Genomic DNA, 24,818 nt, shown 5'->3' with positions numbered 1-24,818 from the left:
TTGTCTAATTAACAATTATGCTTTGATTAAAAAAAAACCAACTAAATAAATAGATTATCCACCAGTTACTCATTATTTGAGTCGTTTTTTTCCCCCTGACTACTTAGTTACTCTTATTCGAGTAACTATTTGGAAGACTACCTTTTACTTGTACTTAATAGTTATGTTATTTTAAAGTAATAGTACTCTTTTCATGACTTGGCTTAAATGCGTTTCAAAAGAGAAAGCACATCTGTCATGATGGAAGACAAAGCAAATATATATTTATTTTCAAATGTCACAGACTCACCAAAGCAAAACGGCCTTTACCTGACAGGGCTTCCATCAGCATCAAAAGCGTGCTGGCTGCTTGCGATTTGTTTTTGTTTTTTTCCTCCCTGTGCCACATTTGCTCCTTTTCAGAAGGAGAAGAAAAATTCATAATTCAAGCGGCTAAAGGAAAATGACTAGGGCTGAAATATTGATGGCGGCGGCGGTGGCGCCGTTGCCGCTAACCGTTTTCCACTCCTCCGTTCTCGCAGCTCTCTCAGGTGCTGCTGAGTGCTCTAAACCAGGACCTCGTCCAGTTCACACTCAAAGCGGGAGTGCAGGTGAACGTCTACGCCAGTAGACTGTCGCCAGGTGAGTGCACATGCACACCTCGGGGACACACAGGTTCAATTCAGGTGACCGCACAAAAATAACAACATATTTTTTATTCATGTGTTTGTGTTCTTGTAATTAATTGCATTTTTGGCTCTTTCTCCTCTGATCTTTTGAAGCTCCTCTGGTGGACAGCAGCGATAGCAGCCACAGCAGCACTGCAATTATAATGCTCGTGTCGGTGGCCCTGATGGGTCTGGTTGTCTTTGCCATATTTAAATTCAAAAGGTACAGTACAAACAACACAACAAAATATGCCAGTAAGGTTAATTGACGACTCTAAATTGCCCGTAGGTGTGAATGTGAGTGCGAATGGTTGTTTGTTTGTATGTGGCCCGCGATTGGCTGGCGACCAGTTCAGGGTGTACCCCGCCTCCTGCCCGATGACGGCTGGGATACGTTCCGGCACAAAAATCTGTAACATTTCGAAACGATTACATTTATTATATATTATCCTGTACAGTGCAATGACAATAAGGACTCTAATTCTAAAGTCTAATTTTAGGAAGTGGGGATAGGCAACAAATGCTACTTTTTCCTGTGTTCAAGGTCCCGGTAGTTTAAAGTAATCTTTGAAATTGTATTCATGACATTTTTTCAGTTTTCACTTTGCAGTACACTGTTTAACTTAAATATATATATATATATATATATATATATATATATATATATATATATATATATATATGCTTCATTCGTGTGTTTCTACAAAAAAATTCCTGGGGACGCAAATGTCACTGATTGAGTGTAACGGCCCCTAAACAATGGTACCTGGATTTGCAAGTGCCCCCGCTTACGAGTTTTTCAGTTTACAAGCTGTCGCTTGGTCAATTTTTCTTTGCGTTGAGAGCCAAAATTTTAGTTACGAGCACTTCTGCTACTCCTCCACTGGAGTGAAAAGTGGAGCAGCTAAGGCACTGTAATGCCCTGGCATGTGGGCAAGGAGAGTCACAGTCGCTGATGCACTTTGTCGTTTATTGAATGGAATGAAAAGTCAAACGCACAAATACAAAATGAGAACAATCGCAAGGAGGTGCTGTAGGCCACAACTCACGCCCAGACGCTCACGCGCACGCTAACCGATTCCAGCTGCTGATGTCACTCATTATGCCACGCCTCTCAATGGCACACATCTTGTGCTCCACTTTTACAGTACATTGAATATACTTTATGAAACCAGTTTATTGTTATCAGCTACATTTTCTTTTATTGTTTTTTTTTATTTTTTATATGAACTACACGGCTATTTTTCTTAATTAAAAATGTAACAAAAATTATGTTTTTTCGGGGGGGGGGGGGGGGGGTTTAGTTCATCTCAATGGAGAAAATTGAATGAATTAAACTTGTAATTTAAAGTACCACTCGCTGTATGTATAGCCAATTAAATTCGGGCATTGTCTATTATGCCATGGGTGATGTTTTTTTTTTTTTTACACTTGATCTAACATGCTTACTGCATACTGTTTATAGAGCACAAAAAAACCTACTTTTTTTTTTTGCAAGGTTCCTTCTGAAAGATGTGTGTGTGTGTGTGCGTGCGCATATTTTGTCATAATTGCCACATTTAAATTCATCCCACCACCTAGCAGCAAGCACCTCACCGCTGAACTCCCTCAAAACTTCCCCACAAGTATTTAGCCGCCACATATCTCTGAGTTATGGACACCGGCGACACAATAATAGCTGCAAGAATAAGACAATTCCCCTCTGTCTCAATCTGCGCAATATTACAGCCAATGACAGCCTAATCAATTCTCCCCCACCCCAAGTGCCAAATGGGTGTCAGAGCCCCGCAGTTATCAATATTCATCTGTGTGACAATGTGAGGCTTGACCTTTAGGAAATGCTAAACAAGGTGACGCGTCGCACGCCGGAATGGCAGCAAAGGGTGACGAGATAAATCCTGAGACAACGTGGATTATACAGTCTGGGATGTACAGTAAGTAGCCTGCACCGCCGCATGGAGTCCCACAGAGACACACATCTGGGGAGACGTCCTTTAGTCACTGTAGGAATTTGGAATTATGGAATTAGTACTTAGTGCAGTGGTACCTTGATTTACAAGTTCAATTTGTTAATCCGTGACCATGCCATAACTCAAATGACTCTTATCTCAAATCAACTATCCCCATTGAAATGAATGGAAATGCCATTAATCCTTTCCAGCTGTTGTAATTGTAAAATTGTAAGTTTATTTATAAGACAAATTGTACTCTTCAAAAGTAAGAAAAACAGATTTCTATACAAAATATGATTTAGTATTATGGCAATTCTCAAAATTCAGCTTGAATTACAGCATTCTTTAAACACTCACCGGAAACGAGTCCGACTTACTGCCGGTTAAACACTCACCGGAAACGAGTCCGACTTACTGCCGGATAAGCGGACCAAACTCTGACTCCGGTCGTACAGGGACCGAACAGCCCGTATCAGGGGGTTCGGTACCCCATCCTCCCGAAGCACCCCCGACAGGACCCCCCTGAGGGATACGGTCGAACGCCTTCTCCAAGTCCACAAAACACATGTAGACTGGTTGGGCGAACTCCCATGCACCCTCGAGGACTCTGTCGAGGGTGTAGAACTGGTCCACTGTTCCTCGGCCAGGACGAAAGCCACACTGCTCCTCCTGATTCTGAGATTCGACTTCCCGACGGACCCTCCTCTCCAGCACCCCTGAATAGACCTGACCAGGGAGGTTGTGCAGTGTGATCCCGCTGTAGTTGGAACACACCCTCCGGTCCCTCTTCTTAAAAAGGGGGACCGCCACCCCAGTCTGCCAATCCAGAGGCACTGTCCCCGATGTCCACGCGATGTTGCAGAGGCGTGTCAACCGGGACAGCCCCACAACATCCAGAGCCTTGAGGAACTCCGTGCGAATCTCATCCACCCCCGGGGCCTTGCCACCGAGGAGCTTTTTAACCGTCTCGGTGACCTCAACCCCAGAGATAGGAGAGCCCGCCTCAGAGAACCCAGACTCTGCTTCCTCATGGGAAGGCGTGTCAGTGGGAATGAGGAGGTCTTCGAAGTATTCTCCCCACCGACTCACAACGAGTAATTGTTGCCCACCTAAATAGGTTAATAATTGTATAGCTTCCATAAGATGGCGGCAAAGCACTACTCTTCTATTAGACAGAGCTATGGCCAGAGTACAAAAACAGCGAATAGGTACTGTATAATGAACAATTGCATCTATGCACTGAGACAATTAGTCAGGCTTACTATCTCTTACTGGATGACGCACCCTGTGACTATTTGGGGTATGGCGTCTATTAAAAGGACGGCCACTATTTGAGGAAATACGGCACTTCATCGGTATGCTCTTTTATTAGGCATTCAACTGAAAATGCGAACAAACATGCAATGGGAGTCTGTGAAATGCAGGAAAAAAAAAAAAGAAAAGTTTGAGGCAGAACGGTGGTGTGCGTCTGAGGGGATGAAAAATTGATTGAAGACGGGAGGTGAACAATGCGAAAGTGCAAGTGCGATGCCCAGTGGAACGCAAAGTGCCCCAGTTCCCCCGCTTTCAAGCAATCCTCCGGCGTCCTTAAAAATAGAGTGCGACGCATTATGTTTAGTGGAAGCATTAGCGCGGTGCACTTGATGGCAGCTCTCCATTAACTTGATTTTTTTTTTTCTTCAATCTTATTATTTTTTTAAAGGAGACTTACATTAGTCACAAGAAGTTAGGGATATTGGCCTTTCAGATGGAATTTCAGGATGGAAAATGGAAAATGGACTATAACCTACACAGATAAACTTAAATTGACTTTCTCTAAACCTTCGCTTCAATGTTTCAGTACCTTTTGCACAAGTTGCTGTTCGATAACAAGGAGCTGAATGACAGAATTCACAAGAGCTGTTTAGGGAATCCCATCTATGCCTTTCTGTGACTCCTTCAGTCTCTGTTTCTCTCACAATGGCGAGGTACTGTTAATCAATTGTTAGGCGTCAACTTGGTCTCATGAGGTCAAAATGTGAAGAGAATGACGGAGAGGAGTGTTTAAATACAAATTATAAATGAACCGGGAATTGTATAATTTTTAACAGTTTCGGAGTACTTTCACATTTTGTTATGACTGTAGAAAAAAAAAAAATGAAATCATATACTGTAAATGTATTATCACCATTTTATTACTGTGTTATTGCCAACAGCTTCTCAAAGTATCAACACTGCTTATTCCCGCCTGATTCCTCTACTTTTTGGCCAATTGGCGTCTTCCTTGACAATTGCGCCATGTTTTTGTGGTTTGATGAAAAAGGAATACAGTACAGTGTATTGTATGTTGAGCCTCAAAACTTAAAATAGTCACAATTTTTCCATTGCAGCACTTCGGTACATGTGCGGTGCTCGATTACTTGAGGCGGGGCAAAGAGTCGCCATTTTTCCGTGACGATCCACTTCAGTCACGTTCTGCTGTGTTGCTCGATGTGCGTCGCGCTTCGTATCCAGTATGACGACATGCCTCAAATTTACTTAAAGAAGGGATTTGGTGGAGATAAATGCTTGTAATATTTGTAATATGTGAGGAAAAATGCAACTTTGGTGCAGATTTTCTGCCCAAATCAAAAAACGGTATTCTGATGAGGACACCAAATTAAGGCACTTCATGGTGATACTGACCAACTTGATGGGTGGGAAGGCAAACCCGACTGTTTGTATGCAAGCCATTAAAAAGTCATTTTCCTATAAAATGTCCCCTTTGAAAATAACCTCCAGGAAGATCCCAGGCCTCAACACGTACACGGCGGAGCAGCCTGACAAAGAAAAGGAAGTTGTACCCACAGTGACCTCCATGGCGGACACGAAGCCCGAGGCGGACAAGACGACCTCACTGGATCGCGTGGATGTACAGCTGGATTCGAAGAGCAGAGGTATGTTTTTGTTTTCTGCGCGACATTACAAAAAAGAAGCTATTCACCACGCTTGACATCGGCGCTGACTTGACTACTAAAACTACAAAAAGGAGGCCAACAGGAAGGGCAATGAAAAGACTTCAAAGCGAGCTTTATCAGAGCGCGGCACGTGATTAATACGGGCGGACGAGATAGGATCATGACAAGAAACAAAACACCTTGCCATCTCTCGCGCTTAATGGCCTCGCTTCTTTATTACTCGCATGCATAACTTAACCTTTGACTAAACAGAGAAGCCGTTGATTCCTTTGAAAATTGAAGGTAATATTGCCCCAGTTTGTGACATTTTAAAAGCTTGATTCAAAGTCATTTGATGAAAAGAAATAATTTCACTTTATCAAGCTATCAAAAGAGACTGTTTGGAAAAAGGAATCCACTCAGTCCTCAATTGTTTCTTGTTCCGACAGAACTGATGATCTTAGCACCATGGTGATCTTTAAAAATAAAAGCCAATTGAAAAAAACATCACGTTACACTTATGTTAACAAACTGCAGCATAAGGATGAAGACAGTGGAACCTCTATGGTAAAACACGATCTGTTAGAATAAACAATATTTCCAATAGGAAAGAATGGAAATGGAATCTGTCCTTGGTTGAAACTCTGCCATTATAAAACCGTTATTTTCTGTTCAGCCAATGTTTTACTAGTGTGGCGAATTGCAGACTAGATAGCTGCGATGCTGGCTAGAAGAGAATCGAATGCCTTGATTGTCATTGTACAGCGCGGATACAACGGAATTTGAGTGCAAGTCCAAAATTGTGTTTCGAGAATGAAAAATAAATGAATAAATAGAATCACCAAATAAATAATGTGGAAAAAAATACAAATAAATAAATTTAATGCAGTTAATTGAAGTTGACACTGAAAATGCATTTACACAGATACACCTCCATTCACCGGAGTCGTCCTGTATTCTTCTGAGTTAACGCAGCGAGTAGTTTATGGTGTCGGCCGTCGTGTGCGTCCGCAGGTAAAGCGAAGACGCTCGTCTGGGGGGGGGGCGTAGCGTCGAGCGACACGAGTTATTTGTCCCAATAAAATAATTAGTGCGCAGGGAGCACACCGAAGAGGGTGAAAGCATTTTCATCAAGGAACATCCTCACGGCCCTCGCTTGATTTACTCGCACCTGCCGCAGCTTAACAGTTGACCCGTCCAAGATAAATGTGTTTGCGTGTACACATACACACACGGAGGGAAACAACAACAACAACAACAACAACAAGGCTCCTTATGCAAATAGAAACATAAAACTCCTCCTGTCTCTCTTGTCCCTCGCCAGGCTACCTGCCATCGCACACAGACATCAAGCTCTCTGATGAAGCGCCCCATGTGTTTTAATGTAGAGCGTCTATGACCGGCGCCAAAGCAATACATCTTCCCTGGCAGTTACTTCCAGCGCGGTCACGATGAATGCTCTCGAGTGTTTTGCTACCCATGCATGGATGGATCGGCTCACACTGTGCCGCGTGCGCCTAATCTCTCTGAGGAGACTGTACAGATTTATACTCGCCGACTCTCCAAATTGGACTTTTTTTTTTTTTGACTGGAGATACTTGTATTTTTGCAAGGACCTTGATCTTTTTATGTAAATAGTGTACAGTGCAGTCAGAATGGAAGAAATGTGTTGGTCTCCCAAAATGGCCGACAGAGGTTTGGACACGCGCGCCTCTCTAAAAAGTATTGGAACAAGTGAGGCCAATTGCGTTATTGCTTTTTGCTCTTCTTTCTGTAGACTGAAAACATTTGAGTCCATCAAAAGAGGAATATGGGACAAGAGTATTTACATCTGGATCGGATACGCAACAGCACAGGTGTCAAACTCGAGGCCTGGGGGGCCAGATCAGGCCTGACACGTAATTCTATGTGGCCCACAAAGTGCATCTTCCACAGTTTCTTGCTAGACAGATTTGTACTTTTACTTTTGGCAGAAAATACACCAAAATGTTACTCTTTGCATATTACAAGCATTTCCCCCCACTACATTCCTTTAAATTAACAAAAGTTGCATACAGTGATGTCTTAAGATATAAATTGAATTTGTTCCGTGACCCACTAAATTCCTTTAAATTAACAAAAGCTGCATACAGTGATGTCTTAAGATGTAAATTGAATTTGTTCCGTGACCAGGCTCAAAACAAATCTTCTTTCCCCATTGAAATTGATGCAAATCCCATTAATCCGTTCCAACCCCCCTCCCCCCCAAAAAATATGAAAGTGTGTAATGTTTTCCAAGACAAATAGTGCTCTGCAAACTTGTACTTCATAAATAGAATGTAAATAAATTACAATGTTTTTGCCAAAGTTTTTGTTTCAGCTCCATCTGGTGTACGCGCCTTGGCCACCTGGGGGCAGTATAATACAGACATATGGATATACTGTACATGAAGCCAATCTCAGCTCCTCAGTAAGCCGGAGTTCTTCGCAGAGGATAAAGAATATATGCCTCTCAGTATTGTTGTCGGTATTGTCTGTCTACATACAAACAACACTTTTGTTTAAATATGCATTGCTTAAAAGGTAACTCACTCATGATGACATTGATGTAATTTCTCAACCCATCTATGGATTTTTCCATTATGTGTTAGCATTAAGCTAGTGGACTTTAAGGCAAAGTTATGTTGGTGATTTAAATGTGTAATACACTTTGTTTTATGTTTAGTTTGAGAGTAAACTTCAACCGGGAGTGGCATTAAAGAGCTTTAAGCCTCTTTTTTTTTTGGAAGAATTATTCACTATCCGCCAAAGTGCTGCTTGCTGTGAACTGAGTGGAGTTCAGCGCTCGTAACACAAGTTTGCGCTCATATCTCGAAAAATCCGAACGTCAGGTCACTTGTATCACAAGGCTGGATTTCAACCCTCGTTTATATTTTACACAATGCGGTGCTGTTTTTCTTTTTTAGTTGTTTTTTGGATTAATGGCATTTCAATTAACTTCAGTGGGGAAAATCGATTTGATTTACAGTTAAATTGATATATAGTTATTACACTGGTAATTCACTACCAGTCAGTATCACCGTGTTCACGTTTTTAAGTCAAATTCAATTGTAATCGGTCTACAGCAAAAATAAAGGAATTGGCCTCACTGTTCAAATACTTTCAGAGAGGGTGTGTCTAAATATGTTTCCGTTTCCCCGCACTTTTCTCGAGTTTGTTTACTTTGACGTGGAAGCAGCTTATCGCTACTCCAAGACAGTGAAGAGAACCGGATTCATTAAGCTCGCCGCAATCAGGAAAATCTTATCGCCGAGATTGTCATCAAATGAAGGCTGGCAATATCCAGTAGAGGAAGGCTGGCCGCCACTTCCACATTTGTGCGTTCCATCACGGCCGTCTTCGCGGCTGACGCTCAAATTGTTCTGCGTGTCATAACAAAAGTGCGAGCGGAATGGAAGATTAAAGCCAAACTCTACTTTGGGATGAGACATCTGTCTTGTTGAGTGGACTCACAAAATTCTTGATTGCAAAACTCAACATTACACCTCTTCAAAAAGACATTAGTGTTGCACAAGTGGATCTTTTTACAGCCAATTTGACATGTAAAACAAGGCAACCTGTAATTTTCCCTACAGAGGGAACAGTCTCATATATTGTCAGCAAGACAGCCAAAGTGCATCATATTATTTGCCGTAGTGCAGCACAAACGGCTCCAGTGATGGTTTTTATCGCCATTAGGAATTCAATTAATTTGACACGGTTTCTTGTGTTTACCTTGAACTCACTCACCTTGAAAGCTTAAAACTTCCACGGGTCCACCAAGCGGTGCAGTCCACTTTGTCACAGTAAGGATTTTGTTGTAACACACTGAACTTCTGCATAGTCGCAGTTCGGAATCGACAAATTCGCCTCTTAGTGGGTGTTATTTTTTGTTTTTTTAAAAAAAAGCTACTTTCTGTTATTCACTGAAAAAGTCACTTTTTGCGCTTAGGCCAGAGCAATAAAAATGTGGCCAATTTTTGCCGAGGAACTATGTTGAACTGAGTTGAGGACCTTCATGTCGTGCTTTGCTGCCATCTTGTGACATGTATGAAAAAAGCGCCTGCCAAAAAGGTTTAGAATGACATATTTTCTTATGCACGAAACTGAAAGGAATCGTACGATGGTTTTTGAGCCAAACAAAACAATAAATGTGAAAGTAAAGCCATGGTTTGAGGAATGTCTTGAAACATTTCACATGTCACGAGGCTTCGTTTTCTTGAGCTTTTTAGTAGTTTCTTGAACTTTGTAGTTGGCTCATTTTTGAAGAACAAATTGAATGTGAAATCAGTAGTCATGGAAAATAGTGACAACCATATATTTAAATATACAACCATATTTTAATTATACAATTGATGTCAATAAGGGATTTTGAGGGGGAAAAAATGCTTGTAATATCTGTAAAAAGTTAATACAAATTGCAATTTTGGAAGAAGAATTGCCGTCCCCCTTATGGCCTGTAGATAACAAAGATTGATGCCAAAGCACTACTTTTATTTTTGACTAGGATTTGGCGCCGTCTTGTGGCATCTTTGGGTATTTCAGAAAAGGCAAAAAAAAAGAGATTTAGATTCCCCAAAATGGATTTTCTGTCAAAATGAAAAGAACAAATCCATTTACCAAAAAACATGAAGTAAACAATTTGCTTTTGTGGGCCACATAAAAATGATGAGTCTAACACCTTTGACCGTTTCAGTGGATCATCATTTTACCATAACTATAATAAATGACACTTCAAAACTGTAGGGGGAGCCCTGGTTCCCAAAACCACCAATTCCATTTATTCGTTGTTGCTATAAAGGATCTATATTAAATGCATTCTACTTTGTCGCAATGAAAACTATTGATCATGGCAACATACCAGCATGGAAATGGTGGCGTTGCCTAAGTTTACATCCATGCAAAGAATCCTGCCGTCTACTCAAGGTCGGCTCTCGGGGAGTCGGCGGAGAAAAGGTTGCAAATTTGTCCACCTACGTCGCCGCGAGGGCGGCTTACACGGAGAAGACGTATCTCCTGTCAACCGAGCGCAGCCTACGCGGCGGCCGAGCGTGGTTTGCTACCATCTCTTTGGGATGAATGCTGGAATTCTATCAAGCTTTTTTTTTGTTCCTGTTCTTAGTGTTGTCAGCTTTATGTGTCAGTAAGACAAATGGACGAAAGAGTTTTTTTGGAACTTCGCATCCTGCGGTCGAGCCCCGAGAACTTGAAACAAACGTGCTCGTCGCGGAATGAAAGCCATCACTGAAGACTTTTCGGCTTGTTTATTTTCATGTGAATACACTTACTTGTTGACTTATTTGCATGATGTTTAGTTCCCTGCTGCTTTGTACATTTTTATATATTGTTAAAAAAAAAAAAGAATGTAAATTGCAGTATGTTCAGTTTTCAGTGACTCATTCAGTTTAAGTGACGTGATTATTCAGTGCGTTGTTGGTGTTTATTTTTTGCAGAATAAAGCCAAAACATCACATCGTGTATTTCTCTTCAATCTGCTGAAAGCTTTAGTACTTGATTGCTTTGTTTGACCCTGACATCACCTCAACTAAACCGGTGATTCTTAAAGTGTGGTACATGAAAAATCACTGAAATAAGTGTTAAAACTGTGCAAACTGTTAGTGGCTACAACTTTTTTTTTTTTTTTTTTTTTAAATCCAGTAAAAATCCATAAATTTTAAACTATTTTAAAAAAAATTTAAATCCATAAATTCATAAATTTAAATCCATTTGTTAAGTACATTTTCAGTTGAATTTAACTTTTAAATAAAACCCCACTTCCAATGAAGTTGGGACGTTGTGTTAAACATAAATAAAAACAGAATACAATGATTTCCAAATCATGTTCAACCTATATTTAATTGAATACACTACAAAGACAAGATATTTAATGTTCAAACTTTATTGTTTTTAGCAAATAATCATTAACTTAGGATTTTATGGCTGCAACACGTTCCAAAAAAGCTGGGACAGGGTCATGTTGACCACTGTGTTACATCACCTTTTCTTTGAACAACATTCAATAAACGTTTGGGAACTGAGGACACTAATTGTTGAAGCTTTGTAGGTGGTATTCTTTCCCATTCTAGCTTGATGTACAGCTTCAGCTGTTCAACAGTCTGGGGTCTCGTATTTTACGCTTCATAATGCGCCACACATTTTCAATGGGAGACAGGTCTGGACTGCAGGCAGGCCAGTCTAGTACCCGCACTCTTTTACTACGAAGGCAGGCTGTTGTAACACGTGCAGAGGGTGGTTTTGCATTGTCTTGCTGAAATAAGCAGAATATGAAAAAGACGTTTGGATGGTAGCCTATGTCTCTCCAAAACCTGTATGTACCTTTCAGCATTAATGGTGCCTTCACAGATGTGTAAGTTACCCATGCCATTGGCACTAACACAGCCCCATACCATCACAGCTGCTGGCTTTTCAACTTTGCGTCCATAACAGTCCGGATGGTTCTTTTCCTCTTTGGCCCCGAGGACACGACGTCCACAATTTCCAAAAGCAGTCTGAAACGTGGACTCATCGGACCACAGAACACTTTTCCACTTTGCATCAGTCCTTCTTAGATGAGCTCGAGCCCAGAGAAGCCGGCGGCGTTTCTGGATGTTGTTGATAAATGGCTTTTGCTTTGCATAGTAGAGTTTCAAGTTGCACTTACGGATGTAGCGCCGAACTGGATTTACTGACATTGGTTTTCTGGAGTCTTTCTGAGCCCATGTGGTGATATCCTTTCCACATTGATGTCGGTTTTTGATGCAGTGCCGCCTGAGGGCTCGAAGGTCACGGGCATTCACTTTTGGTTTTCGGCCTTGCCGCTTACGTGCAGTGATTTCTCCAGATTCTCTGAACCTTTTGATGATATTATGGACCGTAGATGATGAAATCCCTAAATGTCTTGCAATTGTAAATTGAGGAACACTGTCCTTAAACTGTTTGACTATTTTCTCACGCACTTGTTCACAAAGAGGTGAACCTTGCCCCATCTTTGCTTGTGAATGACTGAGCAATTCAAGGAAGCTCCTTTTCTACCCAATCATGGCACCCACCTGTTCCCAATTAGCCTGTTCATCTGCGGGATGTTCCAAATGTTTGATGAGCATTCCTCAACTTTCTCAGTCTTTTTTGCCACCTGACCCAGCTTTTCTGGAACGTGTTGCAGCCATAAAGTTCTAAGTTAATGATTATTTGCTAAAAACAATCAAGTCTGTCAGTTTGAACGTTAAATAGCTTGTCTTTGTAGTGTATTCAATTAAATATAGGTTGAACATGATTTGCAAATCATTGTATTCTGTTTTTATTTATGTTGAACACAACGTCCCAACTTCATTGTTCATTTGCAAATGTGTCCTTTCAGGGTCACAGTAGTGGCCCTTGATGACATCAGCATTTATCAGTCCTGTGATTGGTTGGTCGGAGCAAAACTGCGACAGCAAAATACATCTGTAGCAATCGGCACATGTTAATAAATTTACCAATCAGCATCTCTGGTGAGTATGATGTATTTGATTTGAATTTTGTATTGTTTGTCATGTTGTTAGATAAATATTGATTCTGAACCATTCCAGTTGTACGTTATATTTCAATTTTGTTCAATATTGATGGTCTGTATTGTATTGTGATATGATGTGAAAGTAGTGGTATTAAGTCCCCACTGAAGGCCCAGGTACCAAATGCACCGCCCGACACGAATTCTTATGTCTCCTCTATGTCACAAGGGCGAAAACAGTGGGAATTGGAGACTAACTTTGCTTTATCTCTCAACAAAAGTTGCAAAAGGTTCCACGGTTGTCCGATGACATCTGAGGACAATTAGCAGCACGTAGCGGCGGGAATCAAATGGGCCAATTCCACCGACTCTCCCGCTGCGCGACAAATTAATTATCTCTTTCCCGGGGGAAGAAACTGGGGAGAAAGTCAGGGAGTCGCACCTTGAATGAGTAATGTTCAAGGCACAATAACCTGCAGCAATCGCCGGGCGCCACAATGCGGAATTGATGAGCGCGTTTCCTTTCATCGAGTGCGACATTACGACGGCAGAGCATCCATTAGCGATTGTTGTCGCCGTTCAATTAGATTGGACTCTGGCAGCACATCCCAGAGCAGTTAGAGAGAGAGAGAGAGAAGATAGAGCGTGGGCACCTCCAAGAAGGCTCCCAGGGTGCGCATGGCAAACGGGAGGGATGAAGATTGGTGTGAGATGTTTGGAGTAGCAAAACGATAAAAGGCTGCAGCAGGTCAATTGGGGTGGAAGTTAATTTGGCCTCTTTGACGCGCCGAGAATATTTTGATTATGCTCTTCGTATACAGAAGTCGCTCAGGGATTGCGCCAATTTAAGTAGAAAGCATTGTTCACTGGAAATATGAAGGAAAGCTCACTTTTGCAAAGTTGACGCACTTTGAGTCCGAGTTGATGACTAAACTGATCAAGTTGACATTGACAGCTGTGACGTACAAGTGAAATTATTCAAAACCCGGGCCAAATTTTGATTTGTGTCTTTTAGCCGGAAATTACACGAGAAAGTGACAAAAGACTGAAGAAGGAAGTTAGAGAAGGTGGAAGGAATCATGAACTGTTTGAAATAGCAGCCCGTGTTAGCACAAAACATTAAGGCTTCTGCTCGAATCTTTTTTAAAAAGGGCAGCAAAAGCCTACTAGAACAGAACTTTGGTTAATCAGTGGCACTTTAAATGATGGTAGGTGACTAATGCCTACCAATTATCAAGAGTTTGAATGTGATTGTTTTATCCCAATTATAAGAGGGTGTGCACACTTATAGAACCACATTATTTCATTTGATTATTTTTAGTTGCAGTCTCAAAAATACAGTATTTTTAGAACATTTCTATTGAGTCGTACAGGTTATACAGTAGTTCACGTTAATGGTGGCAAATTTTGAAATGGCTGATCTTGGTCTCATTTTTTGCAAAAACCTGACATTTTTTAGCTTTTTTTGTTCTTGTTATTCTTTAACATTTAATTTTTTCTTCATTTTCCTATCTTTTTCAATACTTATACAGAGCCAAGACAGTATATAAATTCATTAAAATGCTAGATTATCTTCCAAAGTTACATTTAAAGCCTTTAACAATTTAAACATCACATTTTCTTATATATATATATATATATATATATATATATATATATATATATATATATATATATATTATGTTATATAATATTACAATTTTTTTGCCACTGTCTCAAGACAGTACCGAGAGACCAGATACATATTCAATGACAACAACAAAATTTGGCTTGTGAAAATTTTGTCTTATGTGCTGTATGTGTTACACAACAGTGCAACATGTGACACATAACAGAGAAAAAAAACATAAGGTCATATAAAAATACATTTATTCTGAACAGTTTTAAAATGTACTCACAGTAAGAAAAAAGACAAACACAAAAAGTAATCAGTAATAATAGAGATCATGCACATTGCTTGGCCATATCACAAGTTCACTATAGAACAAGGTGTTTTATTTATGTTTATTATTTATGTCCCAAGAAAGGCTTTAAAATCAATATGACAGAGAACAATTGCTCACCCTAATGTAGTCTTAAATGTATAATTTTTTTTTTTTTACAATTAATTAGGGCATGCTAGCGTAAAAATGCTGACAGTAGTTCATAGTGAGACATTATTAAACATGGAAACATTGTTCAGAAGTTTACAATGAGTTGAAATGAAGCTATAGAGATTTAAGTTCCTTCCCTTTATTCTATGTACACCTCTCCAGTTACAAAATGTCTGCCGATAGTGGCCTGACTCCGCATTCAGACTCATCTTGCAGTGTTTAATCATGAGAATTTAGTTGGATTTTGCACTAAACCTGATTGAGACGTAATTAGTAGAAAATTGGCACACTATTGGGCTTTTCCAAGTCCAGTGAACCCACCGCTATAGCACGGTTCGGCGTTTTTCTTCAGCGATTGTTCTTAGGAGTTTTTACTCATAAAACACCTTCAGTGGAGTACCACTTTATATGCCATTTTATCATTCGTTGTTCCCGCCGAGCAGACAGAATAGAATATATGCCTGTGTGTATTGTTGTATGCTGTTTGTATGTGTTGCTGCTCCATGCGTATTAAAGCTACGTTTACCAGGCCCGCCGTGATCTCAAAATTGTCAAGATATTTTCCACGGCAATCACGGTGCGCAACTAAACCTGACGGTACGTCATAGGGTGGACCACAACTTGGAGGCGGGGCCATAGTGTGACAGGAAGCATTGCATCACACACACGCAACTCTTCTAAAGGTGTTTAATTTACCCACAATGCTTGCTGTGACACACCTGTTTTTTATCGCTTAAAATGTTGAATGTGTGTGTGTGTGTGAGAGAGAGAGCACTGTGCAGTATGCATCTGAATAACGGCATAGCTCAGCTATGGCGTTTTGTATTTTATGTTAGCATTAAGCTAGTGGGCTTTCGCTAGTTGAAATTATGATTTGTTTGAACATTTTGGTGTTTAAACATACAGGGCTCTAGTTTTGTGACTGCCAGAAAAGTTGAAACAAGTGCGAAGGAATACTTTAAAAAAAAAATTTTTTTTTTTTTATTCAAATACATTTGTGAACTTGTCAGTTGAAATGTGTTTAATCCGTTTCAGAGGGTTAAAACTGTATATTTTATACTGTTTGTGTATATCACAGATTTTTACCAATTGTGGGTGGATCCGAAACGTATCCCCCCGCGATAAATGGCGATACAACTGCTTTTCGGCACAATAAAGGTTTTGACATTGCCGTTATTTGTAGAGTTGTTGAGTTTAAAACACAATCTCGAGCTTCATCTTTTGTACCATTTCCTACTAAATCGCTCATGTTTTTCTGAAACATTTCCTTCAGTCTCGCTTGGCATATGAATCGTTCTGCTTAAGTACTATAAAGTAGATACTCAACTCTATTCGTTAAGAGTGTGAAAACATTACTCGGAACGATAGCGACGATCGGCATGAAATAACTATTATTAAAAAGATAAGCCAACAAAGTCAACAATTGCAGCACAACTGAAACACAACATTGTGTACTTACTGGGTAACAGTGTGCGTGTCTTTAGACGTTAGTACAGTTTGGATATTCCCTCGTTACAATTCTATCCATATTCCTCGCCATTGATCCTGGAAAGCAACAAGACAAACAATAATTACTTGCTCACAATCCAATTTGGGCAACTTCTCCGCACATCAAGCAGACAAATGGAAGCACTGAGGGGGCGTGGCATATCGCCAAGTTGCTGATGGCGAGCTGATGAGGTCGGAATAAACGTAAACGTACGGACGCCGGCTTGTTTGAAAGGTGAAACTTGACAATCTCACAGTAGTGGGCACACGTTAAGGTCAGTATGAAGATTTATAAACTGAATTTAACAATAAATGGCACAACAGGAGGGACACCAGAGTAGGAAAAAAAACAAAAAACGAACATTGGGCCATCACATGAGCGCATAGTGACAAAATAACCACAGATCTTGAGAGCCCGCATCAAAACCTTTAGTTTGTGGTTTGTTGCAAATACATTTCTGACCTTATTACTGAACTTAATCCAAAACGTGTTTTTTGGTCATTACATCATCCCTTGGTGCAATAACTGGATTTTGTTGCTTAGACAATAGTACAAAGATCCAAAACCATAAAACCTCTGTGGTGATCGTTAAGTGTCTTCGTGCTGACTAATGAGTGAGAGGGAGAGTGAAAATGTCTATGCAGTGAACAGACATTTAAAACAAATGTTTAAACATTTTTTTGCATCTTAATACAGTCCTAAATGGTTAACTTGTAGTTACTACGCAGCAGAAGCCAGCATTATTGTTTTTCATTGGATTTTATATTTTCTGTGTATTTTTACATTGTATTGTTTTTTTGTTTTTTCTGCATTTTTATTCAAAAGTTTTTTTCTTTTGTATTTATTTGTCTTGTCATTATTTCATTGTATTATTTTATTTTTTCTGCATGTTTTTAGATACCATTTTCAAAAATATATTTTATTGGATTATTTTTCTTTTTATTGATTTTTTTTACTTATTCATTTGTCTGCATATTCGTAAACCATTTTTTCTGCATTTTAATTTTTTTGTTAATCCTCACGTAAGGGTCGACCCTACAACAGTGAGAGATCTGACGCTTGTTGCGCAACGGATTGGAAACACTGCCATCTCGAAAGAAGACTCAAAGTGAGACTTGAGGAATTTGATGAGAAAAAAAAGGTAAATGACTTTCACCCTGCGAGACTGAAAAAAAAAAAAAATCTCTCGTCAACAAGCGTCGCTTGTTTCACACCGGCGACTATTTGGAAAGAAAGAAATAGCAGAAGAAGAAAACGTGCAAAAAAAAAAAAAAAAAGTCTGCAGCAATCGTCTCCTGTGTGGGGAAGGAAATGAATACCTGTGTCAATCAAAAGTGAGTATTCTTATCTGTGAAAAGGCTGACGTGTTTATGTATTTAATCTCATTATAGGACAGCACGGTTTTGTAGTGGTTAGCAGGTCTGGCTCACTGTTAAGCGAGAACTCTGGCTTCCGTTTTTGATTATTTGTATTTATGTTGATGTCATTTGATTGATTTGAGTTTTTTTCTTGTATTAACTGTATAAGGTACAATGTTGTGATTCTCCCCTATTTAAAATGTATTTCCAATTGAGTTGTACAGGTTATAGATCACATTAATGGTGTAAAGAAAAGTTTTGAAATGATTGAACGGGGCGGGTTTTAGACTTTTTATGTTCGCAGCCATATTGTTAGTGTAACCAGTCCACATCAGCTAGCGACAGTGGATAAATATTGAATTTAATGAAAAAAAAAAATTTTTGGTTAGGTTCCTTTTTATCAAACAGTACATGAATATTTAGGTTGAACTATTAAATAATATATACTAATAATTCCGATGACATTTAGGGTGCATTTGGCAGTTATATTTAATTGCTGTTCGGATTATGGTGTGGACTAGGGAAAAACAATTTCAAGTTTGAGCACTCCTGCTTAAGAGTAAGCAGGTGTACCATAAACTGTGGACAGTGAGTGAGCATGCTTTAAATAAATGACATTCATAAGCCTCTTGCGGTGACAGCCACACTTTAAATCCCATATTAACGTGTCACAAATAGTCCTGTGCTCCATTTCATGCTGCCCTTTGTCAAGTGACTGCATTAAAAAAAAAAAGTGTACCTCCTTTCCTGGGCTCCTGCTCCTTTTCCATGAAGTCCTTGCCCGAGGGAAAGTCACGGAGGTTCACTTTGGACATGTTGTCGTTCTGACTGACCGTGCTGATCACCTCCGATTCCTTCTCCCGACTGTCCTCGGTCTCCACGTGGATCCAAGGGATTTTCCTTTTTTTGGACGGGCAGAGAGCAGGACAACCATGTGAGGATTTGATAACAAGAGAAAAGAGGATGAGCTTTCTAAATTGTGGGGACCTCACCTTTTGAACTTGTAGATGAAGAACGCCACCAAACCGAGAAACACCACGGAGATGAGCACCAACATGGCCGACCCACTGTGGAGGGCGCTCGAATCCACGAGTGGTGCTAAAAAAACAAAAAAATGCAGGAAGAATAGAAGAGTAACATGGTGTTCCACAAGGTTCCGTATTAAGTCTCAAGTTATTTATACTTCATAAAAATGATATATGTATAGTATCTAACATTCTGAAATGTGTTCTGTTCGCAGATGACACCAATTTTTTGGTCAAAAATAGTTGCAAAAACGTCCTTCTTTTCCTGGTTACTTTGTTTTGATACGTATTTTCTGCTGCCCATTTAGACAGCAAAATAGTTGGGCCTAAAAGGTTATTATTATTTGGTACAAAATGATATCAATAATCACTTCCTGTTTGTGTTTTGACATGTTCTGAGAGGAAAACTGTTTGGGCCGAATGTATCATTGTCATGTAGAACAGAATAGTTGCAAAACCTTCACTCTCTCCTCGTTTACTTTGTGTTTTGATACTGTTTGCAACCCGTTTAGGCAGAAAACCAGTTGGACCAAGAAGGTCATTATTATTTGGTTCAAAATGATCCAAAAAATATCTCAATCTCTTACAGGTTACTTTGCGTTTGGACACGTTCTGCAACCAGTTAGGCAGCAAGCTTGCTGGGCTTAATTCCTCATTATCATTTGTTACAAAATTATCGTAACAACGTCAATGTCTTCCTGTTCACTTGGTGTTTTGATATTTTCTACAGCCCGTTGAGGCAGCAGACTATGTTTAATTAATTGTGCTCTCTGCTGGTTAATGTGAAGTCGTAAAATCCATTATTCCACAATTGTTTCAAGGTGTAGCTTCATACAACCCAAATAGTAGATTGATCATTTTCTAAATGAACGACTGAACTCTGAACAATTAAGAATGGATATATCAATTTATCACATCTATCACTATGAGGCAGACACTATTTGACCTCCTCGGGGTACTGAAGGAACATCTAGGAGGGCCGCAGGCTTTCCCTGGGGTCTGTCATGTACAAGTCCATTTTGCACCATCATGGCTTTTTAAATGCTGAGATGCAATATTCAAAGTTTGTCACCCCCGCCCCCGTCTCCTTCAGAAAGGAAAGACTATGAAGCTTGTGACCTTTTCAGGATCATCTTAAAAGGCAATGCGGGCCTCTGTACGGCGACACAAATGAAGACAGATCCCTCGGTGGATGAAAAGGGTAAAGCCACGTAGGACCCCTTTGACACGCTTTCGCGATATGCTAACGACGACGTGACCCTGGCGGTCTTGGACGCCTTCCTGTCGATCACGTCATCGATCGACGACTTTTAAGAGCAGTGCGCAGTGATGCACAGTTTCAGAGAGGACGTCCATTTTGTCAGCTGAATAGTCAAGGGTGTGAAACTCCAATCAGAAACGAACATACCTAGAGTTTGCTGAGTGATGTAGACGGTGATGCGAGTGTCAACCTTCAGCTCAAAGTGGACCAGGTCTTGGTTGAGGATGGTGACGAAAACATCAGATATCTGTTTAGAATTAATAATAATAAAACAAACACATATAAAGTTAAAAACTGTTTATAGCAGGGGATACGGTTCTTCCTACCATCTGCAGTTCCTCCGGTGTTTGCCTCTTGTGCTCATTTGGCAAGATGAAGAGTTCCGCCGTGGTTGGAAGTCCAGGATACAAACACACCAGCAGCTGATGGGAGGGAACGCCAGAAACCTGACAACAAAACATGAACCAGGATGTAATGCGGGCTTCTTGTATCGTGGGTTCCAAGAACCTTGAGAAGATACCAGTTTGAGTTGTCAATGATAAAGATAATGACAGCTGCTACACTCCACAGTAACCACTTTGCGGCAGGGGCACTTGGATAAAATGTGTCTCCTTATCATAGAATGCGGTTTGTTATTATGTGTTACAAAATAGTTTGAAAACTTTTTTTATACTCTTTATGTTTTGGATATCACAGCCTGCTAAGACAGCAAACGAGACTAGCCAGAATTGATTTCAACCTCAGCTGTTTGCTGACCCTTTCTTGTCACATGAGTCGATTTTCTTGCAGCCCTCAGTCTCCTCTCGGATAAAAATTGTCACGTTCTTATCATGTAGTCCAAAATAATGACAAAAACTGCCATTTTGATTTTGCGTTTTGATATCTGCTGCTGCCTGTTCAGGCTGCGAAGTAGTTGACCCTCTGGCAGAGCTGTTGTCACAGTGCTTGCTGCCCTCAGTCTCCTCAGGGATAAAATGTGTCTCCTTACTAAAGAATGTCCTTTTGTGTTTCAAAATAGTCACACTAACCTGACTTTCTTCCTTGTTTACATTGCATTTCGATCCCTACTGCAGCCCGTTAAGGCAGCAAAATTGTCGAGCCTCCAAGCAAACACTGTAAAGCTCTTATCACAGTTTTCCAGCTGCCCTCAGTCTCCTTTTGAATAAAGGAAGGGTCAGAGTCAAGATTGGAACCCCAAACCTCAGAACTAAGAGGGGGCATGTTAGCCATTCGACAACAAACAGAACAGTCACAAAAACTTAAATCTCTTCGTCTTTTCCTTGCAATTTGACGTTTTCCGCAGCCCAGACAGCAAACTAGTCTTGCCTCTGGCAGACAATTATTGATGTCACAGTGGTCTGTTTTTGCTGCCCTCAGTCTCTTCTTTGATGAAATTCATCACCTTGCTGAATAATGCATTTTTGTGGTAGAATGTAGTCACAAAAACTTCACTCTCTGGCTCTTGCTCCTCTTCCGGTGTGTTTTGATATGTTCTGCAGCATGTTCAGACAGCAAATGAGTCTAGCCTCCGGCTTACACCGAATAAAAAGTTGTCACAGTGGGAGGTCATGTTGCTGCCCTCAGTCTCTTCTTCAAAATTTTTTTTTAATAAAGGACACCCTCAATCTGCGAGCATGTCTTCATTCTGACAAATGTGTTCAAGTCTGCATTTCTTACCCCCCAAACCTTTTCACTCGTTACTACTTTAAAGGTGGGGGAACGATTGTAATAGAGCTGAACCGAGCCGAAACTCAACTTTACTGAACTTTACAATGACAACCATTGAAATGTACCCAATGTCTCCTTGCTGTCATCACATATAAAGTAAGAAAAAAAAAAAATAGGCAACATTTCCGTCACGGTCCATAAAACATGACAAGCGCTGTACAGGTAGTGCACAATGGTATGAAAGAGTAATGACCGAGAGAGGTGTCGGTGGTCCGGCGCAATGCGGTAGGGAGTTGAGGTACCTGTGACAGGGCTGTCTGGGCCACGCGGCCTATGTCCTCCCGCCACTCGGGGATGTCAGGATTGTGCTCGTCAAGCGTCGGCGAAAAGGACAGCGGGAGCGACCTGAAAAACTCTGGCAAACAAAAACAAGAAGTAACAGTTTTTTTTCCCGCACTGGACTCATATCCCCAAAAGTCGGAATTAATTGGCGTCAAGATTTTCCGTGTTCGCTCGCTGTGACATTTCATCCACGTCGGCGAGCACGGACCACATGTTGCATATTCATGTCACCAATTAAAGTTGCACGCTAACCTTTAACTGTTATATCCCTGGAATCCTGCATCACCGTGCTCCCAGAAGCCACCTGGACCGTGACCTTATTTGTTCCTTCCTTCTGGAACATGTACGAGATACTCCCATCCAACGTTATAATAGGCTGCATTGGAAAAGAGAGAGCAGAAAGGGACTCATACATTCCTCCATAAACAAGACCCAAAATATCTGCTTCAAACTAAAATGGAACACTTCCTGTTCAATTAAGGACCTGGGTCCTTGAGCCTTTTTTTGTGTGTCGTCTTATGATGGACATGTCCACCCACCCAGTTTTGTGATTTTCATTGTGATTGCTCAAAATGATCATGGAACTTTGATGTCAAGCTCAGCCCACATTAGACAGCGCGGGTGAGAAATCTAATCTGTTTAGCATACCTGCTTCTGATGGGGACTCCATCCATCCATCCATCCATTTTCTGAGCCACTTCTCCTCACTAGGGTCGCGGGCGTGCTGGAGCCTATCCCAGCTATCATCGGGCAGGAGGCGGGGTACACCCTGCACTGGTCGCCAGCCAATTGCAGGGCGCATACAAACAAACAACCATTCGCACGGACATTCACACCTACGGGCAATTTAGAGTTGTCACTTAACCGACCGTGCATGTTTTTGGGATGTGGGAGGAAACCCACGCAGGCACGGGGAGAACATGCAAACTCCACACAGGCGGGGCCTGGGATTCAACCCCGGTCCTCAGAACTGCGAGGCAGATGCTCTAACCAGTCGTCCACCGTGCCTTCCTGATGGGGACTCATTTGGGCTAAATTCTTCGTAGAGTACGTAAAGTACGAAGACTGGAAATCATTCGAAATAGTTGCTTCAAACCAAAATGGCTGACTTGCTGTTCAATGTCAAACGGATCCTTGAGACTTTTTTTGTGAGTCTTGTTATGATAGACACATCCACCCAATTTTGTGTCGATCAGTGAAACTCATGTTGGGGGTTATTTTTTTCAAACCTTCGGAGGCGAGTTAGTTTTTTTTAATGGTAAATGGAAATAATCATCAAACCTGCTCTGCCTACATTAGAGGACATAGGCTAAAAATAATCGCCTATCTGTCTAGAATATCTGCTGTGGCTTCCAACTGGGAAACATTCGGGTGAATTCCATAGTCGGAGTCCTTCGAGCTACAAACTCTGGAGTTCGCCCAAAATGCCCCCTTCAAACTAAAATGGTTGACTTCTTGTTCAATATCCTGCATTGGGTCCTTGAGACTTTTCCCTGCTTCCTGTTATGATAGACATGTCCACCCAATGTCGTGTTGTTCTGTAAAACCGATGTCAGGGGCAAATTTTTTTCAAACATCCACCGTCAAACTAAGGCTGCTCCACAAACGTGACCTCATACAAAATTCATGTGCAGTGTGTGGACGCCAAGGGGAGGAGACGCGGAGAAACAGGGACCCGAGATGCATTTGCAGAAGGAGAACGAGGCGGAGCTTGTCACCTCGGAGCTGTTGGTGATCCACCAGAAGAACGTCATCATCCTGACTTGACTCGGCCAAACCACCGCCGTCAGGTTGGTCTCCTTCCCCCTGACGGTCACCAGAGGAGCCGAGAGGTACACGCGCTCCACTGGACCTGTGGTAGGCAACGCACATGCAAATTAGTTCAAACATATATAATGAAGTATTATTTGATTGAAGATTGGATTTACGCGGATTCATCCGTCTCCCGCATTCACTGATTTATCTTAATTTGTGCAGAAGATTCCTCATCATTGTTTTATACTGAAGGCTCACATGAATTTATTTATTTAACATTTTGAAATTACTATGAGTTTAACATATGTCCTAATTGACACCTCTCGTTTCATATCGCGGGTCCAAAACCTGCGACATTTTACCATCTCACAGAGCACCATAGATACTTCCAAGGTCCTAAAAGTACGACATGAATAAGTGAAAAGCAGAAGAGACAATGTGTGATTATTGGGTCTACGCGTACTGGTGATGTGCAGGTAGAGGACGGTGCTGTCAGATCCCTGGCTGTTCTCGACCGCCGCCGTCAAGCGGTAAATCCCCGTCGCTCGGTAGACGTGCTGGATGCCGTCGTCGGTGCGGCTCAGGTTTGAATAAGTAATCCGGATGCCGTCGCCGAAGTCGAGCTGGACGCTGGTCCTCGGCGAGTCTCCCTGAGGACGGGAGGGGGGGTGGAAAACAACACCTGTCAGCGCGGCTCAGCCTCGTAATGGAGCACGTCCACGCACTGCGACGCTAAAGTGTGCGGCCTGAGCCGTCCTGTCGGGTGTGTCACAAAGGCTTTGTCGCCGGTTACACACTGACGATGA

General features: G+C 41.2%; 2 protein-coding genes across 6 annotated transcripts in view; one reads left to right on the top strand and one right to left on the bottom strand.

The window, feature by feature from the left end:
* The window catches only part of LOC133409424 (VPS10 domain-containing receptor SorCS1-like), a 49,839-nt gene extending 38,887 nt beyond the window's left edge, over positions 1 to 10,952 (top strand). Inside the window, exons 24-27 of one of the 4 annotated variants that reach the window (XM_061689390.1) lie at positions 522 to 621; positions 762 to 870; positions 5,360 to 5,514; positions 7,292 to 10,952. In XM_061689390.1, coding sequence (XP_061545374.1) covers positions 522 to 621; positions 762 to 870; positions 5,360 to 5,514; positions 7,292 to 7,296 — 369 coding nt within the window. In that variant the 3' untranslated portion in view covers positions 7,297 to 10,952. Of the gene's footprint in view, positions 1 to 521; positions 666 to 761; positions 915 to 5,359; positions 5,515 to 6,838 lie in introns of those variants that run through there. The other 3 variants (XM_061689389.1, XR_009769406.1, XM_061689392.1) reach the window with 3 other exon arrangements.
* A 3,973-nt stretch (positions 10,953 to 14,925) lies between these two features.
* Positions 14,926 to 24,818, bottom strand: part of sorcs3b (sortilin related VPS10 domain containing receptor 3b) — a 54,006-nt gene continuing 44,113 nt past the window's right edge. For both annotated transcript variants that reach the window (XM_061689393.1, XM_061689394.1), the window contains 9 exons: positions 24,476 to 24,662; positions 23,976 to 24,109; positions 22,510 to 22,633; positions 22,218 to 22,330; positions 20,574 to 20,693; positions 20,395 to 20,494; positions 18,954 to 19,059; positions 18,701 to 18,861; positions 14,926 to 16,659 (listed from right to left, as the gene is read on the bottom strand). In XM_061689393.1, coding sequence (XP_061545377.1) covers positions 16,595 to 16,659; positions 18,701 to 18,861; positions 18,954 to 19,059; positions 20,395 to 20,494; positions 20,574 to 20,693; positions 22,218 to 22,330; positions 22,510 to 22,633; positions 23,976 to 24,109; positions 24,476 to 24,662 — 1,110 coding nt within the window. In that variant the 3' untranslated portion in view covers positions 14,926 to 16,594. The remainder of the gene's footprint in view (positions 16,660 to 18,700; positions 18,862 to 18,953; positions 19,060 to 20,394; positions 20,495 to 20,573; positions 20,694 to 22,217; positions 22,331 to 22,509; positions 22,634 to 23,975; positions 24,110 to 24,475; positions 24,663 to 24,818) is intronic.

This window comes from Phycodurus eques, chromosome 11 (assembly GCF_024500275.1).
Source record: "Phycodurus eques isolate BA_2022a chromosome 11, UOR_Pequ_1.1, whole genome shotgun sequence".
Lineage (NCBI taxonomy): Eukaryota > Metazoa > Chordata > Actinopteri > Syngnathiformes > Syngnathidae > Phycodurus > Phycodurus eques.
Note: the sequence above shows the minus strand (reverse complement) of the source record. Positions and strands in the feature narration are given on the sequence as shown.